Source organism: Leuciscus leuciscus (assembly GCF_965113295.1).
Source record: "Leuciscus leuciscus genome assembly, chromosome: 8".
Classification (NCBI taxonomy): Eukaryota; Metazoa; Chordata; class Actinopteri; order Cypriniformes; family Leuciscidae; genus Leuciscus; species Leuciscus leuciscus.
Window position 1 is genome coordinate 621,366 of NC_138732.1, and position 24,848 is coordinate 646,213.

Here is a 24,848-nt window from a genome sequence, read left to right on the forward strand (position 1 = left end):
GTGTGTGAGTGTCTGTGGATCAGCTTTAAGACACAAACTGGACAGAAGAAAGTGCATAAAAAGTGTTTTATTATTATTAATATAATTATGAATCACATCCACCCAATGAAAAATGAACCAGAGACATCCAACAAAAACACAGTAAATAAACATCAAGGTAGGGTTAGAAGAGAGCGAAACACTGTCGCTCAAGCTCTCTCTCACACACACACACACACACACACACACACACACACACACGATCTGCTATTGGTTTGATTATTGCTCCCTAACGTTCTCACGGCCACATCAGGGTTCAGGAACACCTCGTGAACTCTGACCCCTGCTTCTGGAATGTCACATGACACAGACTCTGGTCACATGTTTTGTTCTGGAAGGTCAAGTGTTTGATGTCTGTCTGTCTGTGCGTTCTATTGCTGATTTCCTACGGAAGCCCGTTTACACCACACCAGAATCATGCTTTAATTTAACAAATTTCATCTCAGTATGTCAATTTAGACTTTTTATTATAATTATGAACTCAAGTCAGTTTTGACTTTGTAAGTCAGTGTAAATTTCTACTTAGTATGTCAATTGACAATTGAGACATAATTATGACTTTCAAGTCAATTTCAGCTGTTTATTTCTACACAATTTCAATTTCGTACATTATATTTCAACTTAGTCGAAACTGCCTTAAGTAAAAATTGACAAATGTCATAATTATGACTTTTTAAGATATTTTCGATGTAATAGCAATGTCAGCTTAGTATGTGATAATTTTGACTTGTGTCAATTTGTACATAATTTCGACTAAGTATATTATAATTTCACCTTTATAACCCTGATTTCCAGATGTTTTCCTCTGTGGTGTGAAAGTGCTTCCACACGGACCCGCCGGAGAAGCGGGAGCAGACGGAGAGCAGCAGTGATGAACAGACTGAGGAGAAGAGGAAGAGCGACAGAAAGACAGCGAGAGCGAGAGTGTGTTCCTGTTGATCTCAGAGTCGCAGTCTCAGATCTTCAGAGTCCACTGTTTGATGCAGGCGTCGTGAGACGTCGTGACGAGCGTGTTGGCGTTCAGCCAGGCCAGACCACTGACATGATGCAGCCGATGGGTGTCTGCGAACACACACACACACACACACACACACACACACACACACACACACACACACACAGTTCATTTCCTGAAGTCCATCTCAGTGGCTACGTTTACATGCAACCAAATGTATAAAGTCAACTAAAGTCTATGATGTTGAAATAGCGTAATATAGAAATGGCACAACGATGTAGAAATAGCGTAATGACGTAGAAATAGCGTAATGACGTTGAAATAGCGTAATGACGTTGAAATAGCGTAATGACGTAGAAATAGCGTAATGACGTAGAAATAGCGTAATGACGTTGAAATAGCGTAATGACGTTGAAATAGCGTAATGATGTAGAAATAGCGTAATGACGTAGAAATAGCGTAATGACGTAGAAATAGCGTAATGACGTTGAAATAGCGTAATGACGTTGAAATAGCGTAATGACGTAGAAATAGCGTAATGACGTAGAAATAGCGTAATGACGTAGAAATAGCGTAATGACGTTGAAATAGCGTAATGACGTAGAAATAGCGTAATGACGTAGAAATGGCGTAATGACGTTGAAATGGCGTAATGATGTAGAAATAGCATAATGACGTAGAAATAGCGTAATGACGTTGAAATAGCGTAATGATGTAGAAATAGCGTAATGACGTAGAAATAGCGTAATGATGTAGAAATAGCATAATGACGTAGAAATAGCGTAATGACGTAGAAATAGCGTAATGACGTTGAAATAGCGTAATGATGTAGAAATAGCGTAATGACGTTGAAATAGCGTAATGACGTAGAAATAGCGTAATGACGTAGAAATAGCGTAATGACGTAGAAATAGCGTAATGACGTTGAAATAGCGTAATGACGTAGAAATAGCGTAATGACGTAGAAATAGCGTAATGACGTTGAAATAGCGTAATGACGTAGAAATAGCGTAATGACGTAGAAATAGCGTAATGACGTAGAAATGGCGTAATGACGAAGAAATAGCATAATGACGTAGAAATAGCGTAATGACGTTGAAATAGCGTAATGACGAAGAAATAGCGTAATGACGTAGAAATAGCGTAATGACGTTGAAATAGCGTAATGACGTAGAAATAGCATAATGACGTAGAAATCGCGTAATCAGGGATTAAAGTGAAAAAAATTCTTCTGACTGAATTTTTTTTTTAGGCCAAGTCATATACCTTTTTAAATAGTCGAGACCAATAGCGTTTTAAGGGGATACGTTTTAAACTGCTTTAATATTGCCAGTAGGCGTATCAGTGAACAGTTGCAAAATCAAATGAATAAATAATAAACAGGTTTCTTCACCTAAGTTAGGGCTGCACGATTATTACAAAAATCATAATTGCCGATTATTCCCTTCGAATTGTAATTGTGATTTATTAATTATGATTATCAAAGTTTACATTGAATATATATATAAACAAATTTTGTTTAAACATGTTCTAATTTGCCTATATATATACATACATATACATTATACACGTATATATTATATAGGCAAATTATAACACGTTTACACAAAATTTGTTAACACACACAAGTACTTTTCCCCTTTATTTAACATAAATTGTAAGAATATGACTAATAGTAAAGACTAGTAGCCTACTAATAAATAAATATTATGCTAAAGCTATTAAATAGCAGTTCCAAACTAGTTTTTGTTAATACAATGTTGGTATGAGCCACTACAGTCATTTAAAAATATTAAAAACAACACAAAGAAAAATAGTGGCATTTTGGGGTTAATATGGAAACGACAGTTACCATGGTGAATATACTAACAATAACTGTTAATGAAACATGGAAACTGCTCCTGGTGAATAGAATGAAAATCATACCTGCATTACTTTTATTTAGTATAATTTACAACGTAATGGCGTTGCATGCTCGTAGTTTCTTTTGCACTTTATATACAGTGAGGCGATACAGCGCGCGCCGCCGCATTTGCGCGTGCAACTGAGTGTGCGCTACGAGAACAGGATAACGGCTGACAGGACAAGAAAGTCTGTCTTTCTGAGGTGAAAAACTTTAATTCAGCGTACACTTATGTCACTGCCTGGTAGTTCCTATTGTGCTGGGTTTTCTGAAGTAGTCATGATTCGCCTCTCATAACATAACATGCTCTAAACACGCACGCAGAGTGGAAAAGGAGGAGCGGAGGAGAGGGGCGCGGGGAGCAAGGATCACAGCGTAAATTTGAACTATATCGATATATGCGATATGGTCTAATTCCATATCGCATTTCAAAAATATATCGATATATCGCCCAGCCCTACCTGCATTATAAGTGTGTCCACGGTAACTGAAATATAGTTCTCTACCTCAGCGCTCAGCTGTAGCCTGACATGCACTTTCCGTGAGCGGTAACTGAAAACCCGGAGTGGACCATGAGCGAAGTGATTACAGAGTGCTTAGAGTGGAGAGAGGAACGTGCTTTTGCTCCACTCCAGGCTTTGATCACATCCCCCTCAGAAGGGTGAATACACCTCGTCTTTCCTTAATTTAAGACCTATTCAAACTAAAATCAAGACATTTATTACACTATTTGAGAAATGAAAGCCTATTTACGTCCTTAAATTTATGAAAAGTGAATTTAAGACATTAAGGACAGACTGGAACCCTGCAATTGACGGAAATCCGTCATAGACTTGCTGCAATTAACGGAAATCCGTCGTAGCGACGGAGAACTTTAATCCCTGCGTAATGACGTTGAAATAGCGTAATGACGTTGAAATAGCGTAATGTAGAAATAGCGTAATGACGTAGAAATACCATAATGATGTAGAAATAGCGCAATGACGTAGAAATAGCGTAATGATGTAGAAATAGCGTAATGACGTAGAAATAGCGTAATGATGTAGAAATAGCGTAATGACGTTGAAATAGCGTAATGTAGAAATAGCGTAATGACGTAGAAATAGCATAATGATGTAGAAATAGCGCAATGACGTAGAAATAGCGTAATGATGTAGAAATAGCGTAATGGTGTAGAAATAGCGTAATGATGTAGAAATAGCGTAATGACGTTGAAATAGCGTAATGACGTAGAAATAGCGTAATGACGTAGAAATAGCGAAATGATGCTGAAATAGCGTAATGACGTAGAAATAGCGCAATGACGTTGAAATAGCGTAATGACGTTGAAATAGCATAATGATGTAGAAATAACGTAATGATGTAGAAATAGCATAATGACGTTGAAATAGCGTAATGACGTTGAAATAGCGTAATGACGTAGAAATAGCGTAATGACGTAGAAATAGCGTAATGACGTAGAAATAGCGAAATTATGTAGAAATAGCGTAATGGTGTAGAAATAGCGTAATGTAGAAATAGCGTAATGATGTAGAAATAGCATAATGACGTTAAAATAGCATAATGACATTGAAATAGCGTAATGATGTAGAAATAGCGTAATGATGCTGAAATAGCGCAATGACGTTGAAATAGCGTAATGACGTTGAAATAGCATAATGATGTAGAAATAACGTAATGTAGAAATAGCATAATGACGTTGAAATAGCGTAATGTAGAAATAGCATAATGACGTAGAAATAGAGTAATGTAGAAATAGCGTAATGATGTAGAAATAGCGTAATGTAGAAATAGCGTAATGACGTAGAAATAACGTAATAATGTAGAAATAGCGTAATGTAGAAATAGCGTAATGATGTAGAAATAGCGTAATGATGTAGAAATAATGATGTAGAAATAGCGTAATGATGTAGAAATAGCGTAATGACGTAGAAATAGCGTAATGCCGTAGAAATAGCGTAATGATGTAGAAATAGCATAATGACGTTAAAATAGCATAATGACGTTGAAATAGCGTAATGTAGAAATAGCGTAATGATGTAGAAATAGCGTAATGATGTAGAAATAATGATGTAGAAATAGCGTAATGATGTAGAAATAGCGTAATGACGTGGAAATAGCGTAATGCCGTAGAAATAGCGTAATGATGTAGAAATAGCATAATGACGTTAAAATAGCGTAATGACGTTGAAATAGTGTAATGATGTAGAAATAGCGTAATGATGTAGAAATAGCGTAATGATGTAGAAATAGCGTAATGATGTAGAAATAGCGTAATGATGTAGAAATAGCGTAATGATGTAGAAATAGCGTAATGATGTAGAAATAGCGTAATGACGTAGAAATAGCGTAATGACGTAGAAATAGCGTAATGATGTAGAAATAGCATAATGACGTTAAAATAGCATAATGACGTTGAAATAGCGTAATGATGTAGAAATAGCGTAATGATGCTGAAATAGCGTAATGTATGAGAATAGTTATGATGCGCAGACATCAGGAAACTCTGTATATTCGAGCAGTGTGCACATGTCAGAAACATCTATTCTGATCAGAAGCTTGTGATATAAACACACAAATCAGCCCGATCACATGTTCAGCGCTCAAACACTACAGTCAGACTCATCAATAGGAATGAATCAGTGCGACTGAAACAGAAGCTGTGCCTGTAAACGCAGTCGGTGATGCAGAAACTCTCAGCAGAAGTACACAAGCTTATTGCCATATCGGCATCACCGGCTATTACACAGCAGACACATATTAAACATTTAACAACATAAGTATAACATAATTAAAACAAACTTAGACAAAAATAAAATAAAAAAGAATAAATATGTACATGTACAAAAATAATAATAATACAAAAAAAGTACAATTCTATAAAAGATTCTTTATAAGTACTTGTGCTAAAAATTGCTAAATACATTCTGGCTCCATAAATAAGTCCAGACCCGGTCAGTACCTGGAAGCTTGATCCTCTTGTCGGGGTCGCTGACGGTCCACACGTACACCATCATGTCCATCCCACCGGTGGCGAAGTGCTCGTTATCAGGGGACCAGGACAGACACACCACCTTCGCATGATGACCGTAGAACTCGTTCTTCTCCTGAAACACACACATCTCACACTCACACCACTGATCTGAAGATTAACCCTTGAGCATGACACACAGGTCTACAGTGGACACACACATCTCACACTCACACCACTGACCTGAAGATTAACCCTTGAGCATGACACACAGGTCTACAGTGGACACACACATCTCACACTCACACCACTGACCTGAAGATTAACCCTTGAGCATGACACACAGGTCTACAGTGGACACACACATCTCACACTCACACCACTGACCTGAAGATTAACCCTTGAGCATGACACACAGGTCTACAGTGGACACACACATCTCACACTCACACCACTGACCTGAAGATTAACCCTTGAGCATGACACACAGGTCTACAGTGGACACACACATCTCACACTCACACCACTGACCTGAAGATTAACCCTTGAGCATGACACACAGGTCTACAGTGGACACACACATCTCACACTGCTGACCTGAAGATTAACCCTTGAGCATGACACACAGGTCTACAGTGGACACACACATCTCACACTCACACCACTGACCTGAAGATTAACCCTTGAGCATGACACACAGGTCTAAAGTGGACACACACATCTCACACTCACACCACTGACCTGAAGATTAACCCTTGAGCATGACACACAGGTCTACAGTGGACACACATCTCAGACTCACACCACTGACCTGAAGATTAACCCTTGAGCATCCATGACACACAGGTCTACAGTGGACACACACATCTCACACTCACACCACTGACCTGAAGATTAACCCTTGAGCATCCATGACACACAGGTCTACAGTGGACACACACATCTCACACTCACACCACTGACCTGAAGATTAACCCTTGAGCATCCATGACACACAGGTCTACAGTGGACACACACATCTCACACTCACACCACTGACCTGAAGATTAACCCTTGAGCATGACACACAGGTCTACAGTGGACACACACATCTCACACTCACACCACTGACCTGAAGATTAACCCTTGAGCATCCATGACACACAGGTCTACAGTGGACACACACATCTCACACTCACACCACTGATCTGAAGATTAACCCTTGAGCATCCATGACACACAGGTCTACAGTGGACACACACATCTCACACTCACACCACTGACCTGAAGATTAACCCTTGAGCATCCATGACACACAGGTCTGCAGTGGACACACACATCTCACACTCACACCACTGACCTGAAGATTAACCCTTGAGCATGACACACAGGTCTACAGTGGACACACACATCTCACACTCACACCACTGACCTGAAGATTAACCCTTGAGCATGACACACAGGTCTACAGTGGACACACACATCTCACACTCACACCACTGACCTGAAGATTAACCCTTGAGCATGACACACAGATCTACAGTGGACACACACATCTCACACTCACACCACTGACCTGAAGATGAACCACCCTTGAGCATGACACACAGGTCTACAGTGGACACACACATCTCACACTCACACCACTGACCTGAAGATTAACCCTTGAGCATGACACACAGATCTACAGTGGACACACACATCTCACACTCACACCACTGACCTGAAGATTAACCCTTGAGCATGACACACAGGTCTACAGTGGACACACACATCTCACACTCACACCACTGACCTGAAGATTAACCCTTGAGCATGACACACAGGTCTACAGTGGACACACATCTCACACTCACACCACTGATCTGAGGTTGAGATCTAAAATAATGAGTTTTCAGTGAGAGTTTGTTTGAGTAGGACCAACTCAACTCAGTTGGTCCTACTCAAACAAACTCACTGAAAACTGAAAACTCATAAAACTCACACCTGTGCCAACACTCATGCAGTCGGCATTAACACAGGCAAAATTATCAATAAAAAAAACTGAAAAACACAGAAGTGTCCATGAGGAAGCACAAGGGTTCATTACAGGTGTTGGTCAGTGAGTTTACCGTGTATCCGTCAGCGACAGTGAAAACCGTGACGACCTTCTTCTCATCCGTCACGGCCAGGAACGCTCCATCCTTCGAGTAGCACATGTCCGTCACGGGTCCCTGGACCTCCAGCACCTTCCCATCATGCTTCAGGGTGTTTCCCTGAACAGAGTACAGGCGCACCTTCCCGTCCTACACACACATCATCATCATCATCAGAACAACTCACTCGATCGGACCGAGCTCCAGAGATTCATCACTTCAGAAGAGGGCTGGGAATCAGATACTGGATATAAATGTAAAATTTGGATATCTCTTATCGATTCTCTGAGAGCATTTCAGTATGAGTTTAAACCAGTGAAGTGCGAGAGGCTAGTGCTGGGCAGTATGACCAAAATAAACACCGGCATTCGGTATGAACCGGTACACCGCCCAGCACTACGAGAGACTCTGTTTTCTGAGTTCATGTGAAGAAGATTCACTCGTTCTGCAATAAGACTAAATGTGAACGATATTTAAGTTTTTTTATTTATTTATCAGAATCGATAAGCAGAATCGAAATTGGAATCGTTCAAATTCAAACGATACCCAACCCTACATCTGACTGGAAAAGCGCTAGATTTCTTATGCTAATATTGCGAGGCCTGTGATTGGTGACTCACGGCTCCGCCCACAGCCACGGCTCCGCCCCCTGGGTGAACAGCAGCAGCTTCGGGCTCGTAGTCCAGAGAGTCCAGCGTGAAGAGCTTCTTCTTATCCTTCAGCAGGACCAGCTGCACACAAACACCTATTACTGCATCACTTCCTCTACAGGAACACCACTAACACACACTGCTGCTCGATTAGTCATGTGTAGAGCTCGTTTTGTGTGTTTTATGGCAAAATTAGACTAAATTAGTTTGTTTAAAACAAGAACAAATATCTGCCAATCGAGTCAGAAAAATAATCTTAATTCAAAGGGAATTCTTGTTTTAAGATCGAACTCACTTGATCTTTTTTTTCAGCCACAGATTTTAGTTTGTATTTGCCATTGTGTGTGTGTGTGAGTGAGTGAGTGAGTGAGTGAGTGAGAGAGAGTTGTGTGTGTGTGTGTGTGTGTGTGTGTGTGTGTGTGTGTGTGTGTGTGTGTGTGTTTCTGTACCTGTCCAATACACACAGTGACGGCGAGGCCTCCTGGACCGACACTCACACACTTCGGCTGCATGTCCATTTTGATCATATCAGATGCACTAACACACACACACACACACACACACTATGAGCTTCAACAAGATCATCATAATATGAGAACAAACATTGCAGTATTTGATATTTCACTCCTGAAGACATCTATCTGTAGTACGGAAGCCCGTTTACGCCAACAAATATGATTCTGTAAGTAATAATGAGAAACTGATCATCTGAAAATAACTTCTCATTATGGGATTTTTGTGAGTGTGTGACTGACAGCCATGCGCTCACCTGTACTCTCTCTTGCTCAGGTCGGTGTAGCGGACAGTGTCGTCCATACTGCAGGACACCAGCCGACCCGCGTCGTCCACCGCCATCCGGGACACCAGGTTAGAGTGACCCTTCCCCAGAAACTGCTCGTTCTCTCCGGTCTCAGAGTCCCAGTAATGTGCAGACGCAGCGTCAAGGACAGACACACGGAACCACACTGGACCCCTACGCACACTGGACCCCTACGCCCACTGGACCCCTACGCCCACTGGACCCCTACGCCCACTGGCCCCCTACGCGCACTGGCGCCCACTGGACCCCTACGCGCACTGGACCCCTACGCCCACTGGACCCCTACGCCCACTGGACCCCTACGCCCACTGGAGCCCACTGGACCCCTACGTCCACTGGACCCCTACGCGCCCACTGGACCCCTACGCGCCCACTGGACCCCTACGCGCCCACTGGACCCCTACGCGCCCACTGGACCCCTACGCGCCCACTGGACCCCTACGCGCCCACTGGACCCCTACGCGCCCACTGGACCCCTACGCGCCCACTGGACCCCTACGCCCACTGGCGTCCACTGGACCCCTACGTCCACTGGACCCCTACGCGCCCACTGGACCCCTACGCGCCCACTGGACCCCTACGCGCCCACTGGACCCCTACGCGCCCACTGGACCCCTACGCGCCCACTGGACCCCTACGCCCACTGGACCCCTACGCCCACTGGCGTCCACTGGACCCCTACGCGCCCACTGGACCCCTACGCGCCCACTGGACCCCTACGCGCCCACTGGACCCCTACGCGCCCACTGGACCCCTACGCGCCCACTGGACCCCTACGCGCCCACTGGACCCCGCACTAGTCTGACTAATGACTCCTGTCTTCATTTAAATTAGTCTCATATCTGAAGTTGGCATCACTGATTGGGTTATCTCCCTGTGTTACTGTGAAGCTGCTTGAAACTGTATAAAGCGCTACAGAAATAAAGCAGACTGAGTTGAAGGATATTAATGTGTCCATCATGACTGCCAGAGTAGATGTTCAGTCGTCCGTCCGCTTTATGAACCGTCAGACACTGGATGGATTTGGTGTGACCCTGAAACAAACACACAACCACTCCAATTAACTGAGAACATAAAATAACATTTTCATTCCTTAATATATTAAAACAAAATATAAATAACTTTGCCAAAAGCAAAGTTTCTTATTTTCATGTAGTTGATGTTCTACACTGACTAAAACTAAAATAAAAACCTAATAAAGCTATATTAGGCATATTAAATAAAAGACTAATAAAATTTACAAAACTACAAAAATTTTGCCTGAAATTTACATAAAAAAAAAATATTATAACTCAAAAGTTATAATTAAAGTATAATTATTATTATTTTATTTTAATTTTTTTTAAACAGTACAGCAGTATTACACAGAACGAAAAGCTTGTATCTATTCGTCTTTTTTCCCCAAAATCATTACTATTGGTTATCCTTTATGTCCGTCTGTGGATTTTGGAAATATTTAACCAATGAAAAGTATTAAAAAGCTCGTGACTAAACCTCGTAACTCCATTGGCTCCTCAAACATCATAACTCCGCCCACCTCTATTGTGATGCACAGTTTGGACTTCTCTGCTCATTTGCAATGCAAAGGTAAATGAAGAACTGTTTGTTTAAAGGTGCAGTGTGTAATTTTTAGCGGCATCTAGTGGTGAGGTTGTGAATTGCACCCAGTGGCCGACAGGAAGTGATGTCGTCTGAGACAGCAGAGAGTAGCCAGTTAAGCGGTTTCTTTACAAAGATAAATTAAGAAATTATGTTTACTTAATTATTCAGTAAAACGATATGCTATTGCGAATATTATTGTCACTTGTAAAACAGCCTTTTTCCACCTTAGAAACATTGCTAAGCTACGTAATATGCTATCAGTTTCTGATGCAGAAAAGTTAGTTCATGCATTCATGACCTCGAGACTGGATTACTGTAATGCTTTATTAGCTGGTTGTCCTGCATCCTCAATAAACAAGCTACAGTTAGTCCAAAATGCCGCCGCTAGAGTTCTTACGAGATCAAGAAAATATGATCATATAACACCGATTTTATCATCACTGCATTGGTTACCTATAAAGCTCCGTATTAATGATAAGATATTGCTACTGACTTATAAAGCCCTAAACGGCTTAGCTCCAGTCTATTTAACGGATCTTCTATCACCCTATAATCCATCGCGCTCTTTAAGATCACTAAATTCAAGGCTTTTGGTCATACCTAGGATATCCAGAACCACCAAAGGAGGGAGAGCATTTTCACATTTGGCTCCAAAACTCTGGAATAGTCTTCCTGATACTGTTCGTTGCTCAGACTCGCTCTCCCAGTTTAAAACTAGATTAAAGTCGCATCTCTTCAGCCAGGCATTCATATAATCCTACAGTTCAAACTACAATCCGGCCTCTAGCTCATAAATGCCAGAGGAGAACTGGCCCCCGACTGAGCCTGGGTTCTCCCAAGGTTTTTTTTCTCCATTAGGTCACCTGATGGAGTTTTAGGACACCATTAGGTCACTTGATGGAGTTTTAGGACACCATTAGGTCACCTGATGGAGTTTTAGGACACCATTAGGTCACTTGATGGAGTTTTAGGACACCATTAGGTCACTTGATGGAGTTTTTCGGTTCCTTGCCACTGTTGTCTTTGGCTTGCTCAGTTGGGGATATTTTGGGGATATTTAATTTAATTTTATCAATCAATAAATTCCTCTTGAAACAAACTTTGTTGTATTATTTTAATTTAATACTGTGAAGCTGCTTTGATACAATCTGTATTGTGAAAAGCGCTATACAAATAAACTTGACTTGACTTGTTCATCATTGTGTCAGTGTTTTATCCGCTGACTTTAGCTGAAGCTTCTTTACACGAAGAACAACATAGTGACGAAACGCGTTTGTCCGCTCAGGGCCACCGTAGACACATGTCGATGTAAGCGGACCCGCGGTGTGTGTAGAGAGAAATGCCTCATTCTAAGGTAATAAAACATAACGGTTCATTAAGTAAGGTCTTTATACACCACTGAAAACACAGTTATGAATATGATATTGCATTTCTGTCAACAGATCCTCCTAAATATTACACACTACACCTTTAAAAAAAAAAAAGAAGTTTTTGATGATTTCGGTCTCACCTTGATGGTGCGCAGGGGCCGGTCGGGGTTGCTCTTGTCCAGGTAGTTGATGAACCCTGACAGAGAAATACTGAGTAGGTGATTCTTCTGCCACAAGCAGCCCAGCTGCTGGTCCAGCACATCTGAGCCCAGGTTAAAGGTCGTGACCCCTGTCCCGGTCCCCACGTCCCACAGCTTCACCGTCTTATCCCCCGATGCGGAGATCAGCTGCGTGCTGTCGGGACTCCAGCTCACCTGAGGAAGGAAGACACTTTATTTATATAGTACCTTTCACAGACAAGGAAGGGTCACACACTGCTTTACAGTTAAACATTTAAATAATAATAATACCAAAACAATTAAAAAACAAGTGTACAAATACCATCAAACACCATATAAATGTAATAAACGTAATAAACTTTTTTAAAAGCTTCCCCAGAAGCCATAGTTCCCAGTCTGAAGGGAGAGAGTTGAGGCTACACACAGTGTTCTGGGAAGGGTTAAAGGTCTTGGCCTGAGGACCTGAGACCGGCCGGGGCGTATGTGTGTAATAAACCCTGGATGTAGAGGGTGCTTGACCATGAGAGGCTCTGTGAGTAATGACCAAGCGGCAACCTCCCCGTCTCTCTCTTGAAACCAACACGGAAGTGAGTTAAACTGCAATTCATTGACTGGCCGCTTGAGGCTGGCTGCAGAAGTGAGTCAAATCTGTATCTCCCCCATGTTAAAATGCCCAACTTTACAGCAGAATAAAACATGTTTACAGCCTGGATCTCTATGTGGCTTTGGTCTATACAGCTAACTTTGCCCTTCATGACAACTGTGAGGGGGGTGAATTTTTTTATAACTCATCCGTTTAGTTGATTAATATTTAAAGTTCTGCATAATTAAGGGTGTGGCCACTTGAGTGACAGGTAGATTGCCACTGATGTCAATGCTAGCCGTTTGTCTGCTGTTACTAGCCGTCACTTCACCTCAGTATATGTTAGCTGCTGAACTTGCCATCTCTGCAGTGTTTGTGCTTTTTTCCGGGATTATTTCATACAATTTAATACACCTATTACTTCGGCCACGGCTTAGGATTCCGTCGAGTATCGTTCGAGAGAACAACCAGCGCTGTATTTCAGTTGTTTTCCTCTGTGAACATGCACTAATGGACGTCTGACAATGTCGTTGCTTTTTGGAGTTTTCAGATTTAAAAACGTCAATAAAGGCTCGTTCGTTCTGCTCTCACGGAACAGATATAGATTATAATATGCTTATGTACTGTCAGGTGAAATCCTGCAGGTGTCAGTGCTTTCTCCGTCCATGCAATAAATGCACATCCTTGAATGAGCGCGGATTTTCTAGCGCATTTAACTTACTTGGACTTCATAGGCAACATATCTATGGTTTAACCCATTTGAGAGGCGGCCAAAATCTACGGTGACTGGGAGGGGACATGTTCGGTTCACTTATTTTTGTCGTGGCCACAACATATTAACTCGTGGGAACGTCATAATATCTTGTGGGAACGTCATATTAAGTCGTGGCCACGAGATCATTTTGTTGAGGTAACGACATCATTATGTCGTGGCCACGCAATGCAAAGTCGTGGCCTCAAGATCATATGTTGAGGGAACGTTATATTTTTCTCGCCACGAGTTGAGGGAGCCACAGCGGCCAGTACTGTAACCGTACCATAGCATAGACTGGGCTACAGCAGAGATGGAGAGATGACAGAAGAAATAACATTTTACTTTAAATTAGGAATGTCATATAAAGATATAGTGCGGTCTTTGGCATTAAGACATGGGTACGTTGTAAGTGAAAGACACATGAAGCGCATTCTTATACTTTTTTGTCGCACGCATATTTAGGGACCGTCTCAAAATTACATGCGACATTGGCATAAACGTTTCTAACTTCAATAGCATTTGAAGACAATGACTTACAGTCATAAAACCAACTGTACATTGTTCACCCAGGTCTCATGTATGATGCACACCTTTTAGTTTTTTGATATTTATGACAATAAACTGCTAAATCATATGCAAATATTGGTATTTCACTACTGTATGGGATCATATACAGAATATGACAATATTTAAAGCTCAATATCATTTGAAGACAATGACTTACAGTCATAAAACCAACTGTATATTGTTCATATAGGTCTCATGTATGATGCACATTGCACACCTTTAATATTTTTGATATTTATGACAATAAACTGCTAAATCATATGCAAATATTGCTTCAAATGCACTTGATGAGCGATGCCGCGCTGACGGACCATAGACTATAAAAAAAGAGTGACTGACATGTATGCATATAAATCACTGTCACACACACTCTCTCAGAGTAATATTAAGTTACTGCATAATACATTTTCAACTAGCAGAATAGTACAGAATCACGATACACAGTCTCACTTGTAGCCATGTCTTTTAACTATTATAATATTTCGAAGGGCAAAAATAGGAACTTTTAATTGGCTTTACATCATGAACTGTCACTTTAGCGCGAGGCCCTGTGCAGTCGCAGACTTGGTACTGTCAGTAGCATAAGCTAACTCGATCACATCGAGCTAGGTGGGCGTGATTTCAGATAGTCAGGCTCCTCAGCCTCTTTGCCCATTTTCTGTTATCCGGGCGGTCGGCTCCGCCCACTTTAGGCTTAAAAAATGCTCTTCAGAAACCTACGGGTGACGTCACGGACACTACGTCCATATTTTTTTTACAGTCTATGGTAATGACTCAAATTTTAAAATGCACAGGAAGAACATTTCTACATCATTACGTTATTGCTACGTCATAACGCTATTTCTACGTCATTTGGCTATTGCTACGTCATTACGCCATTTCGACGTCATTATGCCATTTCAACGCCATTACACCATTACTACGTCATTACGCCATTTCAACGTCATTACGCCATTACTACGTCATTACGCCATTTCAACGTCATTACACCATTACTACGTCATTACGCCATTACTACGTCATTACGCCATTACTACGTCATTACGCCATTACGCCATTTCAACGTCATTACGCCATTTCAACGTCATTACGCCATTACACGTCATTACGCCATTTCAACGTCATTACGCCATTACTACGTCATTACGCCATTTCAACGTCATTACGCCATTACTACGTCATTACGCCATTTCAACGTCATTACACCATTACTACGTCATTACACCATTACTACGTCATTACGCCATTACTACGTCATTACGCCATTTCAATGTCATTACACCATTACTACGTCATTACGCCATTTCAACGTCATTACTACGTCATTACGCCATTTCAACGTCATTACACCATTACTACGTCATTACGCCATTACGCCATTTCAACGTCATTACGCCATTTCAACGTCATTACACCATTACTACGTCATTACGCCATTACGCCATTTCAACGTCATTACACCATTACTACGTCATTACGCCATTACGCCATTTCAACGTCATTACGCCATTTCAACGTCATTACGCCATTACTACGTCATTACGCCATTTCAATGTCATTACACCATTACTACGTCATTACGCCATTTCAACGTCATTACTACGTCATTACGCCATTTCAACGTCATTACACCATTACTACGTCATTACGCCATTACGCCATTTCAACGTCATTACGCCATTTCAACGTCATTACACCATTACTACGTCATTACGCCATTTCAACGTCATTACGCCATTACTACGTCATTTCAACGTCATTACGCCATTACTACGTCATTACGCCATTTCAACGTCATTACACCATTACTACGTCATTACGCCATTTCAACGTCATTACGCCATTACTACGTCATTACGCCATTTCAACGTCATTACTACGTCATTACGCCATTTCAACGTCATTACACCATTACTACGTCATTACGCCATGTCGACATCGTTACGCTATTTCAACGTCATTACACTATTGCTACGTCATTACGCTATTTCTACGTCATCGCACATGCGCAGTCCTTTCACTTTCGGTTTTCAATCAAGTGTTCACATGTTCTCTCAATCGGATTAACGGTTCTCTCAAAAGGAATAACACTCTTTCAAGCACTTTCAAGATCTAAACTTCATCAGGATCGAGCTCAAGCGGATCGACACTTCATCGGGATCGAGCTCAAGCGGATCGAAACTTCATCGGGATCGAGCTCAAGCGGATCGACATGTCATCGGGATCGAGCTCAAGCGGATCGACATGTCATCGGGATCGAGCTCAAGCGGATCGACATGTCATCAGGATCGAGCTCAAGCGGATCGACATGTCATCGGGATCGAGCTCAAGCGGATCGAAACTTCATCGGGATCGAGCTCAAGCGGATCGACATGTCTTTGGGATCGAGCTCAAGCGGATCGATTAAGGTGTTTTACATGAAGGATATTCAGTCTGATTGAGCCGTCAGTCCCACTACTAACGGATTATCTGGTGTAAATGCCGAACACTCACCGCGTAAATGCCCCCGTCGTGAGCCTTCTCTCCTCCCAGAGATCCCAGCTTCTCTCCGCTCTTCCCATCGTACAGGAAAATCTGGACCGGAGGAAGAAACAAGAGTGAACAAGGCAAAATAAAAGCTTAAATGTTGTCAAGTCTCCTTTATTTATACAGCGCTATCACAACACAGAGTGTTTCAGCTTTACTGAGATAACAGGAGAATAATGCAACAGAGTTTGTTTCCAGAAGAAAATAGCGTCACAGTTCAGCTTAAGTCAGTTCAGTGATGCTTCATTTTTGTTGTAAAAAAGTTATTAATTTAGTTCATTCATATATATATATATATCCGCTCTGGAGAAAACCGTGATGTCATCGTCCAGCTCAGCTCAGTTCTCATATAATGGTGTCAGTGCAGGAGATCAATAATATTGTGGAATATTAAATGAAATGTCCTCAACTAAGCAAGACAAAGGCGACAGTGGAAGCAAAACTCCATCAGTGACAGAGTGGAGTAAAGCCTCAGTGTCTCACCTGTCCGTCAGCACCAGCCGATGCGTAGCGGTTCCCGTCAGGAGAGAAGCGCACACAGTTCACGAAGCGACTGTGATCCTGCAAACACACACACATCACAGTAATTATGAATCAGAATCAGTTCTTCTTGCAGCATCTCTTCTCTGATGATGTGGGTGCGGCTATAACCTGTCACTCACATGACATCAGCCAATAGCAAACCACAACCATCCAATCAATTCCCCACAGACACAATCAAGCCCCGCCCACATTTGTTCTTGTTCCAGAAGCGTTTCACTGGATATACGACACAATAGAGGAGAGAGGTCGAGCACAACTTGCGTATCATGCTGACTTTATCACAATCTGATCTGGCAGCGACGACTGCTTGATGAAAATATGTCGTTTCAGAGCAAATACTTAGAGATTCCTTGTTACTAAATATATCTTCTCTGATTTATAAGTGGCATTAGACTTGGTAAATATGAATGATTCATTTCTAAGAATCAGTTTAATTCTACGAATCAATTCCAAATGGTTCCAGAGGGAAAAAAACTAGAGATGCAAAAAAAAACAAAAAAAACAACAAAAAACAGCACAACTTCCCTTTAATGCCGACTCTAAAGAAAACAAATAAAATGTGTGTGTGAGAAATGAAGAGATAGTGATCGCCAGGATAGGAGCGGCTCATCCTCTATAAACACACCTGATCTCCACTCAAGATTTCATCCCTTTCCATGACTTTACACAGCCAGCATTCCCTCATACACAGGGTTACTATGGTTACTATGATGGTTACTATGGTTACTATGGTTAGGCCGGTTGCAGTTTTTGATTACTCGTCGGATTGTGGTTATTTATTCTAATCACAGTTATTAGAGATAACTACAATAATCGTGAAGCGCAAATTTTATTCAAATAAGAGAATTTTAAGGGTTTAAAGAAATGCCATAAATATGCACAAAACAAATAAATAAAGAGCTTTAATCATATTTAAATAATTACAAGTAAATCATGAGGACTAATATTATTATAATAAAACAAATTTTAGGACTTCAAGTAAGCTTGCATCGACTCAAACACAACAGAATTAAGTCATTAATGTAATTTGTTTGTATGACAGGTAATCATCAGCTCAACTCGCCTCACTTCCTCATCTCAGCTGTTATAGCTTATTTAAATCATCTTAAAGAGGACGTGTCACGAGAGTCTGACCTCCCCGTGTGTGAGTGCTGTAATCAGTGCTTCTACCGACAGAACACGTGAACAGTGAAACCCATGAGGGATTACAAATGTAAGAATCTGTTTAAGATCTGCTGATCTTCTGTCCTTTCATAACATTACATGAAAAACTAAGGTACGTTGACTTTAGCATTTAAGGTGATGATGATGACATCAGCAGCGAGAGATTCCTGCCAGTCCTGTTCTGTCTATTGTGAGTTAAAGGAGTGGGATTACTGGGACTCTCAGCCTCTGTCTGTACCGGCTCTTGGAGCTCTTGGTCCCAGTCGATGAACAGTTAAATCTATATAAACTACAGTGTACACTTCCCTAGACCTGATGACGACAGCTGGTGTTCTCAGTGCAGATCCTGCTGAAGACACAACCAAGTCTCCTGGTCTCCGCTTCTGAGTTTCCTTCTCCCAGTAACTGTGTTCTGGTGAGCCTTTCTCTGCAAGCATGTTATCATAGGATCTTATTATAATATTCCCGGCTCTTAATCTGCACGTTTACACCCACGGCACGACATCTGGTTTCACAAGCGACAACTGAGGAACTACTTTACTCCTCCTCCAGAGTCGCTCTACACCAGCGCTAGAGGAGCTACTTTACTCCTCCTCCAGAGTCGGCCTACACCAGCGCTACAGGAACTACTTTACTCCTCCTCCAGAGTCGCTCTACACCAGCGCTAGAGGAACTACTTTACTCCTCCTCCAGAGTCGCTCTACACCAGCTCTACAGGAACTACTTTACTCCTCCTCCAGAGTCGCTCTACACCAGCGCTAGAGGAGCTACTTTACTCCTCCTCCAGAGTCGGTCTACACCAGCGCTACAGGAACTACTTTACTCCTCCTCCAGAGTCGGTCTACACCAGCGCTACAGGAACTACTTTACTCCTCCTCCAGAGTCGGTCTACACCAGCGCTACAGGAACTACTTCACTCCTCCTCCAGAGTCGCTCTACACCAGCGCTAGAGGAGCTACTTTACTCCTCCTCCAGAGTCGCTCTACACCAGCGCTACAGGAACTACTTCACTCCTCCTCCAGAGTCGGTCTACACCAGCGCTACAGGAACTACTTTACTCCTCCTCCAGAGTCGGTCTACACCAGCGCTACAGGAACTACTTTACTCCTCCTCCAGAGTCGGTCTACACCAGCGCTACAGGAACTACTTCACTCCTCCTCCAGAGTCGGTCTACACCAGCGCTACAGGAACTACTTTACTCCTCCTCCAGAGTCGCTCTACACCAGCGCTAGAGGAGCTACTTTACTCCTCCAGAGTCGGTCTACACCAGCGCTAGAGGAGCTACTTTACTCCTCCTCCAGAGTCGCTCTACACCAGCGCTAGAGGAGCTACTTTACTCCTCCTCCAGAGTCGGTCTACACCAGCGCTACAGGAACTACTTTACTCCTCCAGAGTCGGTCTACACCAGCGCTAGAGGAGCTACTTTACTCCTCCTCCAGTCGCTCTACACCAGCGCTAGAGGAGCTACTTTACTCCTCCTCCAGAGTCGGTCTACACCAGCGCTACAGGAACTACTTTACTCCTCCAGAGTCGCTCTACACCAGCGCTAGAGGAACTACTTTACTCCTCCTCCAGAGTCGCTCTACACCAGCGCTAGAGGAACTACTTTACTCCTCCTCCAGTCGGTCTACATCAGCGCTACAGGAACTACAGTGACGGTAGTGTTCGCTGATTGGCTGAACACACGTGAAACACCAGCACACGCCATTATTAAAAAGGGTGTTTTTAAAACTCTACGAACATGGAAGACGTTGATAGATGAGCCTCTAAATCTTTACACTGAGGAGAAACCCAGCGTGACTTTGAGGAGACGAGAGAAACATGATCATGTGTTTCTGCTCATCAAACACACGCATACGCTAATAACTCCTCATTACTGTCTACTTCCTGTGTGTGACAGTATCTAATGACGTATGAGACAGGACCGTCAGAAAGATCGGACACTGATGAACAGGAGAACGCGAGCCGTCGTTCTCAGCGTCGTCAAAATATGTCACAACAACCAGCGTGTCTCACGTCACTTCAGAGTTCGAATGCAAGCAGGAAAATGTTCCTAGTGGAACCATTAGTTCTCAGGCAACCGTCCTGGAGGCTCGTTCCTATAACTATCCTGTGCGAAAGCCCCTCATATAACTCCACAACAACTACAGAAATGTCTCCACTAACATTCAGAAGCTCTTCCTGAGTCTCTCCATAAGGCTGCACTCACTACTGGTTATTCTGGGATTCTGGATGAGTGAGATTGGCCTGTTTTGTTATTGCCGGAGTTTCTGAAGCCTGTGTAAAGACTCCGCCCTCTTCTGAACGGAGGCGGAGCTAAAGCTCATTTACATTTAAAGGGACACACACAAAAACGGTGCATTTTTGCTCACACACAAAAAGGGGCAAATTTGACAAGCTATAATAAATGATCTGGGGGTTTTTGAGCTGAAATGTCACACACACAGACACTGGGGTCATCTGTTGAGAAGGGGCCTAATATGTCACCTTTACAGAGTAAACGGGCGTGAGCATGACTTACGCTCATGGTGCACTTGAACTTGAAGGGCGGGCCCTCGAGGAAGGTGGTGCAGTTGTCGTCGCTGCCCGTGACCAAACGATACGGCCTCGTCTGTTTAATGTCAACACTGTTGATGATCTTACTGTGACCCACGATCTCTCCGACAGACGAGCCCGAATCCCACAGGAACACCGCGCCGAACCTGCACACACACACACAGGAAACTGTCAGCGCTGGGCAATATTACCAAAAATTTATATCACTGTATTTTTTCTAAATTATACCGGTTTCACGGTATATGATGGGGTTTGTTTTTCCAAGCATGACTGGGTGTTCCCACATTATCTACTGATACTGCAGTAGACTGACTTAGAACGCCCTATTTTACTGTCATGAGTGAATATTGTAGAAAAATTCCACACCAGTATTAATACAGGTTTGCAGTGTTTATAAAGAGGTCCAGCAGGAGGCGTTCTGTTGGGTGCAATTCACAACCTCATCACTAGATGCCGCTAGAATTACACACTGCACCTTTAAGCGGCATACACCGGTTTTGCGGTATATTAAAAATTAATATCATGACAAAAATAAACAGGTATTCGGTATGAACTAGTAAAGCGCCGAGCACTAGGACAGCGTTAGCGCTGGCGTCGGGCTGGCTTAGGGGCGTGGCCTGCACCTGTCACTCACTTCTCTCGCCCCTCCCCCACCACGGCCACTCTCTTGCTGTCTTCGGTCCAGGCGATGTCCTTGATCTTCCCACCGAACGGCTGGTACTCGTACTTCAGCAGATGCTCCTTCTGTGTCGTGTCCCAGATGCGGATCTTCCCCGACACGTCTGCGCGGGAAAGAGGAGCACACGGTTAAGAGCCGCTAATACGCCGCCACGGAGATCAGACGGCTCGGCACTCACCGCCGGACGCGATGTAGAATCCGCTGGGAGAGTATTTCGCCACGATCACCGGATGCGGGTGTTCGGTGTAGACGTCTGCGATCGCAGGGTTCTGCAGGAGAGGGTTATTAAAGAGTTAACGACACTAAAACACCATCAACATTCAGAAAATACACTATATAATCACTTTAACATTCTTCGCATGGCCATCAAAAAACTTTTTTTTTTCCAATTAAATTAATGTACTATATTTTCGTTTTGATCGTTTTTTTTATCTAATTTATGAATTTATTTTATGGTACAAAATTATATTTATGAAGTAATTATAATCCATTTATTGACTTTTTGAGCATAGACCTGAAAATAAAATTTCCAGATTAAATTGTGGTAAATTTTGAATGCTTGATCTCGTTTTAAAGACACTTGGCGGATTATTACAGAAGGGCAAAAAGTATTTTAAAAAAGTGATCTTAAAGTTATAGAATTTTAATTTTATTGTTATGAAAATCTTACAAAAATACTATTTTCATCTTTTATATGAAATATATTTTATAAAACCGGGAGAAAAATCAAAGACATAAATCTAAACAAGTTGTGTTCATAATATGAGGTTGATATCTCAGTAAATGAGCGTTCAGTGAGATGTTGTCCGGGCGCAGTACCAAACGCTTCCACTAGAGGACATTCATTTCCTATTCGTTTACAATGTGCTCATTTTTGACCATGAGCAGCACAAGCGTTAATATTTAAAATTACTCATGTCCATTTTTTTGTGTGTGTGTGTGTTCACACAGCAAGCCATAAAAAAATAAAATAAAAAAATGATCAACTTAGTTTGTAAAAAAAACAGTCACAAGTCTTAATATCAACTTTGCATACGGACTTCAGCTCATGTTAAATATGGAATATTTCACACATCATACATGCAAAAACAACAAAAACTATTTACAATACCTTTATAAATTGAATAGAGTTAAAAGTAAAAAAAATGTTGCTGAATTTTTGGTAGAAAACATATGGTGGGTTCAGATCATAAGTTGCATGCACAAAATACATAGGATTATATAATTAAAATAGAATAATTATTATTTCCTTCAGAAATGGAATTAAAACACACCTGATGCACATTCTTTATTCATCATTTTGTAAAAGTAGAGTTTTAAAATAATAATTCTGTGAATCGCTCTGTTCCTGACTCCCCAACACGAGGATCTTACCTCGATGTTCCTGATGATCACGCTCTTCCCGTTGGTGTACAGGAAGTTGTTCCCCTTGGGGTCTCCGCCCAGGACCTTGGCCACACCCCTCTCCATGTGCGGCAGGCTAGCGAACACGTGCTCTGCGCGACACGGAAAATAATCAACTCTGAGTGCAATTCGTGAAAAATTCTTTAAATCGTTGCTTGAACATCTTATTTTAGCGTAATACAACAAATATAACAAATCTTAACAATAACTTTTAATTGGCTTTACCCGCCCAATTCACATAATCGAATTATTCAAAAGCGTAAACACTCAAAATTCATCCTGTGAAAACCGTTTTGAAACTGGATGTTGCGTTACCATGGAAACGGTACCTTAAACTCTTTTAGCGGCAACATTTTTTGTGATATCAACTTTAAATGTGGTTAGGCTAACAGCTTTGAGTTTTTTCCTTAAAAAATCCTTCATGCCTTAAAATATCTTAAATGTAACTTGACACCCTCATATGAATATGCAAATGAGCCCCGCCTCCATTCACTCACAGCACCTCAGAGTTGACGATCGATCACACATTGATCTGATTGGTTACAGGGTAGTTTGTGAACACCAGCGAGACTGTCTTTGGTTCACTGCAGTTTTAAGGAGGAAATACTCAGCAATGGCATCGACTTATGAACTTACACATGGTTTGTCGTAAAGAATATTAAAAACACCACATAGACAACATTAAAAACTTGATTTTCACCACAGGGTGACTTTAAAAGTTTTTACACTTTTATATTTAGAAGCGTTTTCACTTCTTCTTTACAGAGACCGACTTCAGTCTGAACTAACGCATTTCAATGACAGTTATTGAGTGACAGTTACAAGATCTTAATGTTTTGAAATGCAAAAATAACAAGTTTTTCAAACACACCCCGTCTGCCATTGGTCAGTCAGACAGGTAGTCCCGCCCCAGACACGCTATTGGTTGACTCGGTGTCAGACTGATCATGATTCTCAAAACCAACACAAAAATCAGTGTTTGGATCGAGTCACACAATCACAGTTTAACACTCTTCGGGCAGAAATATAGACCATAGAATTACACTCACCTCTGCATAGTAAGTTAAATAAACACATACTTTAAACTGCAGCGCTACAGACACGTCCACAAAATAACCTCCCATTACAATACCACAGTTCTGGACACGCGTAATGGTATTACCATGGTATTCGGTGGAGAAATATGGTACATGGATATTCAGCAGAGTAAAACAGGCCAGTTACACACACACATACACACACACACACACATACATACATATACACAGACGCACGCGCAGTGAGCAGACAGACAAAGACTGTGACTTACTCAGCTCGTAAGACATATCAGCTGTATTTCCCTCCGGTGAACGAGAGATTGAAAGATTGAATGAATAAAGGAGTGTGTGTTTGGGTCCGTCCGGATCTGAGCACTTCCGTCACTGAACGCGGAAGAGGCGGCGGCGCGCGCACGGCTCGGCTTTGCCCAT

At 42.0% G+C, this 24,848-nt stretch overlaps 3 protein-coding genes across 3 annotated transcripts; 1 reads left to right on the forward strand and 2 right to left on the reverse strand.

Moving 5' to 3' along the window:
- Positions 1-52: 52 nt before the first annotated feature.
- On the reverse strand, positions 53-24,848 carry wdr1 (WD repeat domain 1). The gene is made up of 15 exons (XM_082177008.1): positions 24,689-24,848; positions 23,350-23,471; positions 22,154-22,244; positions 21,931-22,078; positions 21,262-21,442; positions 17,517-17,594; positions 17,001-17,081; positions 12,565-12,798; positions 10,397-10,486; positions 9,402-9,556; positions 9,082-9,169; positions 8,603-8,713; positions 7,959-8,132; positions 5,860-6,004; positions 53-1,101 (listed from the first exon to the last, which is right to left on the reverse strand). The coding sequence occupies exons 1-15, from the start codon at positions 24,702-24,704 to the stop codon at positions 995-997; spliced, it is 1,821 nt and encodes a 606-aa protein (XP_082033134.1). The 5' UTR covers positions 24,705-24,848; the 3' UTR covers positions 53-994.
- On the reverse strand, positions 1,219-4,633 carry LOC309504082 (uncharacterized protein; the record flags this gene model as incomplete). The annotated part of the gene is made up of 2 exons (XM_082177089.1): positions 4,171-4,633; positions 1,219-2,029 (listed from the first exon to the last, which is right to left on the reverse strand). Exons 1-2 carry the CDS (start codon positions 4,587-4,589, stop codon positions 1,219-1,221), a joined length of 1,230 nt encoding a protein of 409 aa, XP_082033215.1. The 5' UTR covers positions 4,590-4,633.
- Positions 18,882-21,255, forward strand: LOC309504820 (uncharacterized protein; the record flags this gene model as incomplete). Its single annotated transcript, XM_082178113.1, has 4 exons — positions 18,882-18,996; positions 19,079-19,155; positions 19,315-19,995; positions 20,133-21,255. The coding sequence occupies 4 exons, from the start codon at positions 18,882-18,884 to the stop codon at positions 20,394-20,396; spliced, it is 1,137 nt and encodes a 378-aa protein (XP_082034239.1). The 3' UTR covers positions 20,397-21,255.

Excerpts from the sequence above, each read along its gene's own strand:
- wdr1 (XM_082177008.1), bottom strand. Across the intron at positions 17,595-21,261 it reads AGTTCAAGTGCACCATGAGC|GATCACAGTCGCTTCGTGAA; the intron begins GTAAGTCATGCT and ends GTGTGTTTGCAG. Across the intron at positions 8,714-9,081 it reads TCACTGTGTGTATTGGACAG|CTGGTCCTGCTGAAGGATAA; the intron begins GTACAGAAACAC and ends GTTTGTGTGCAG.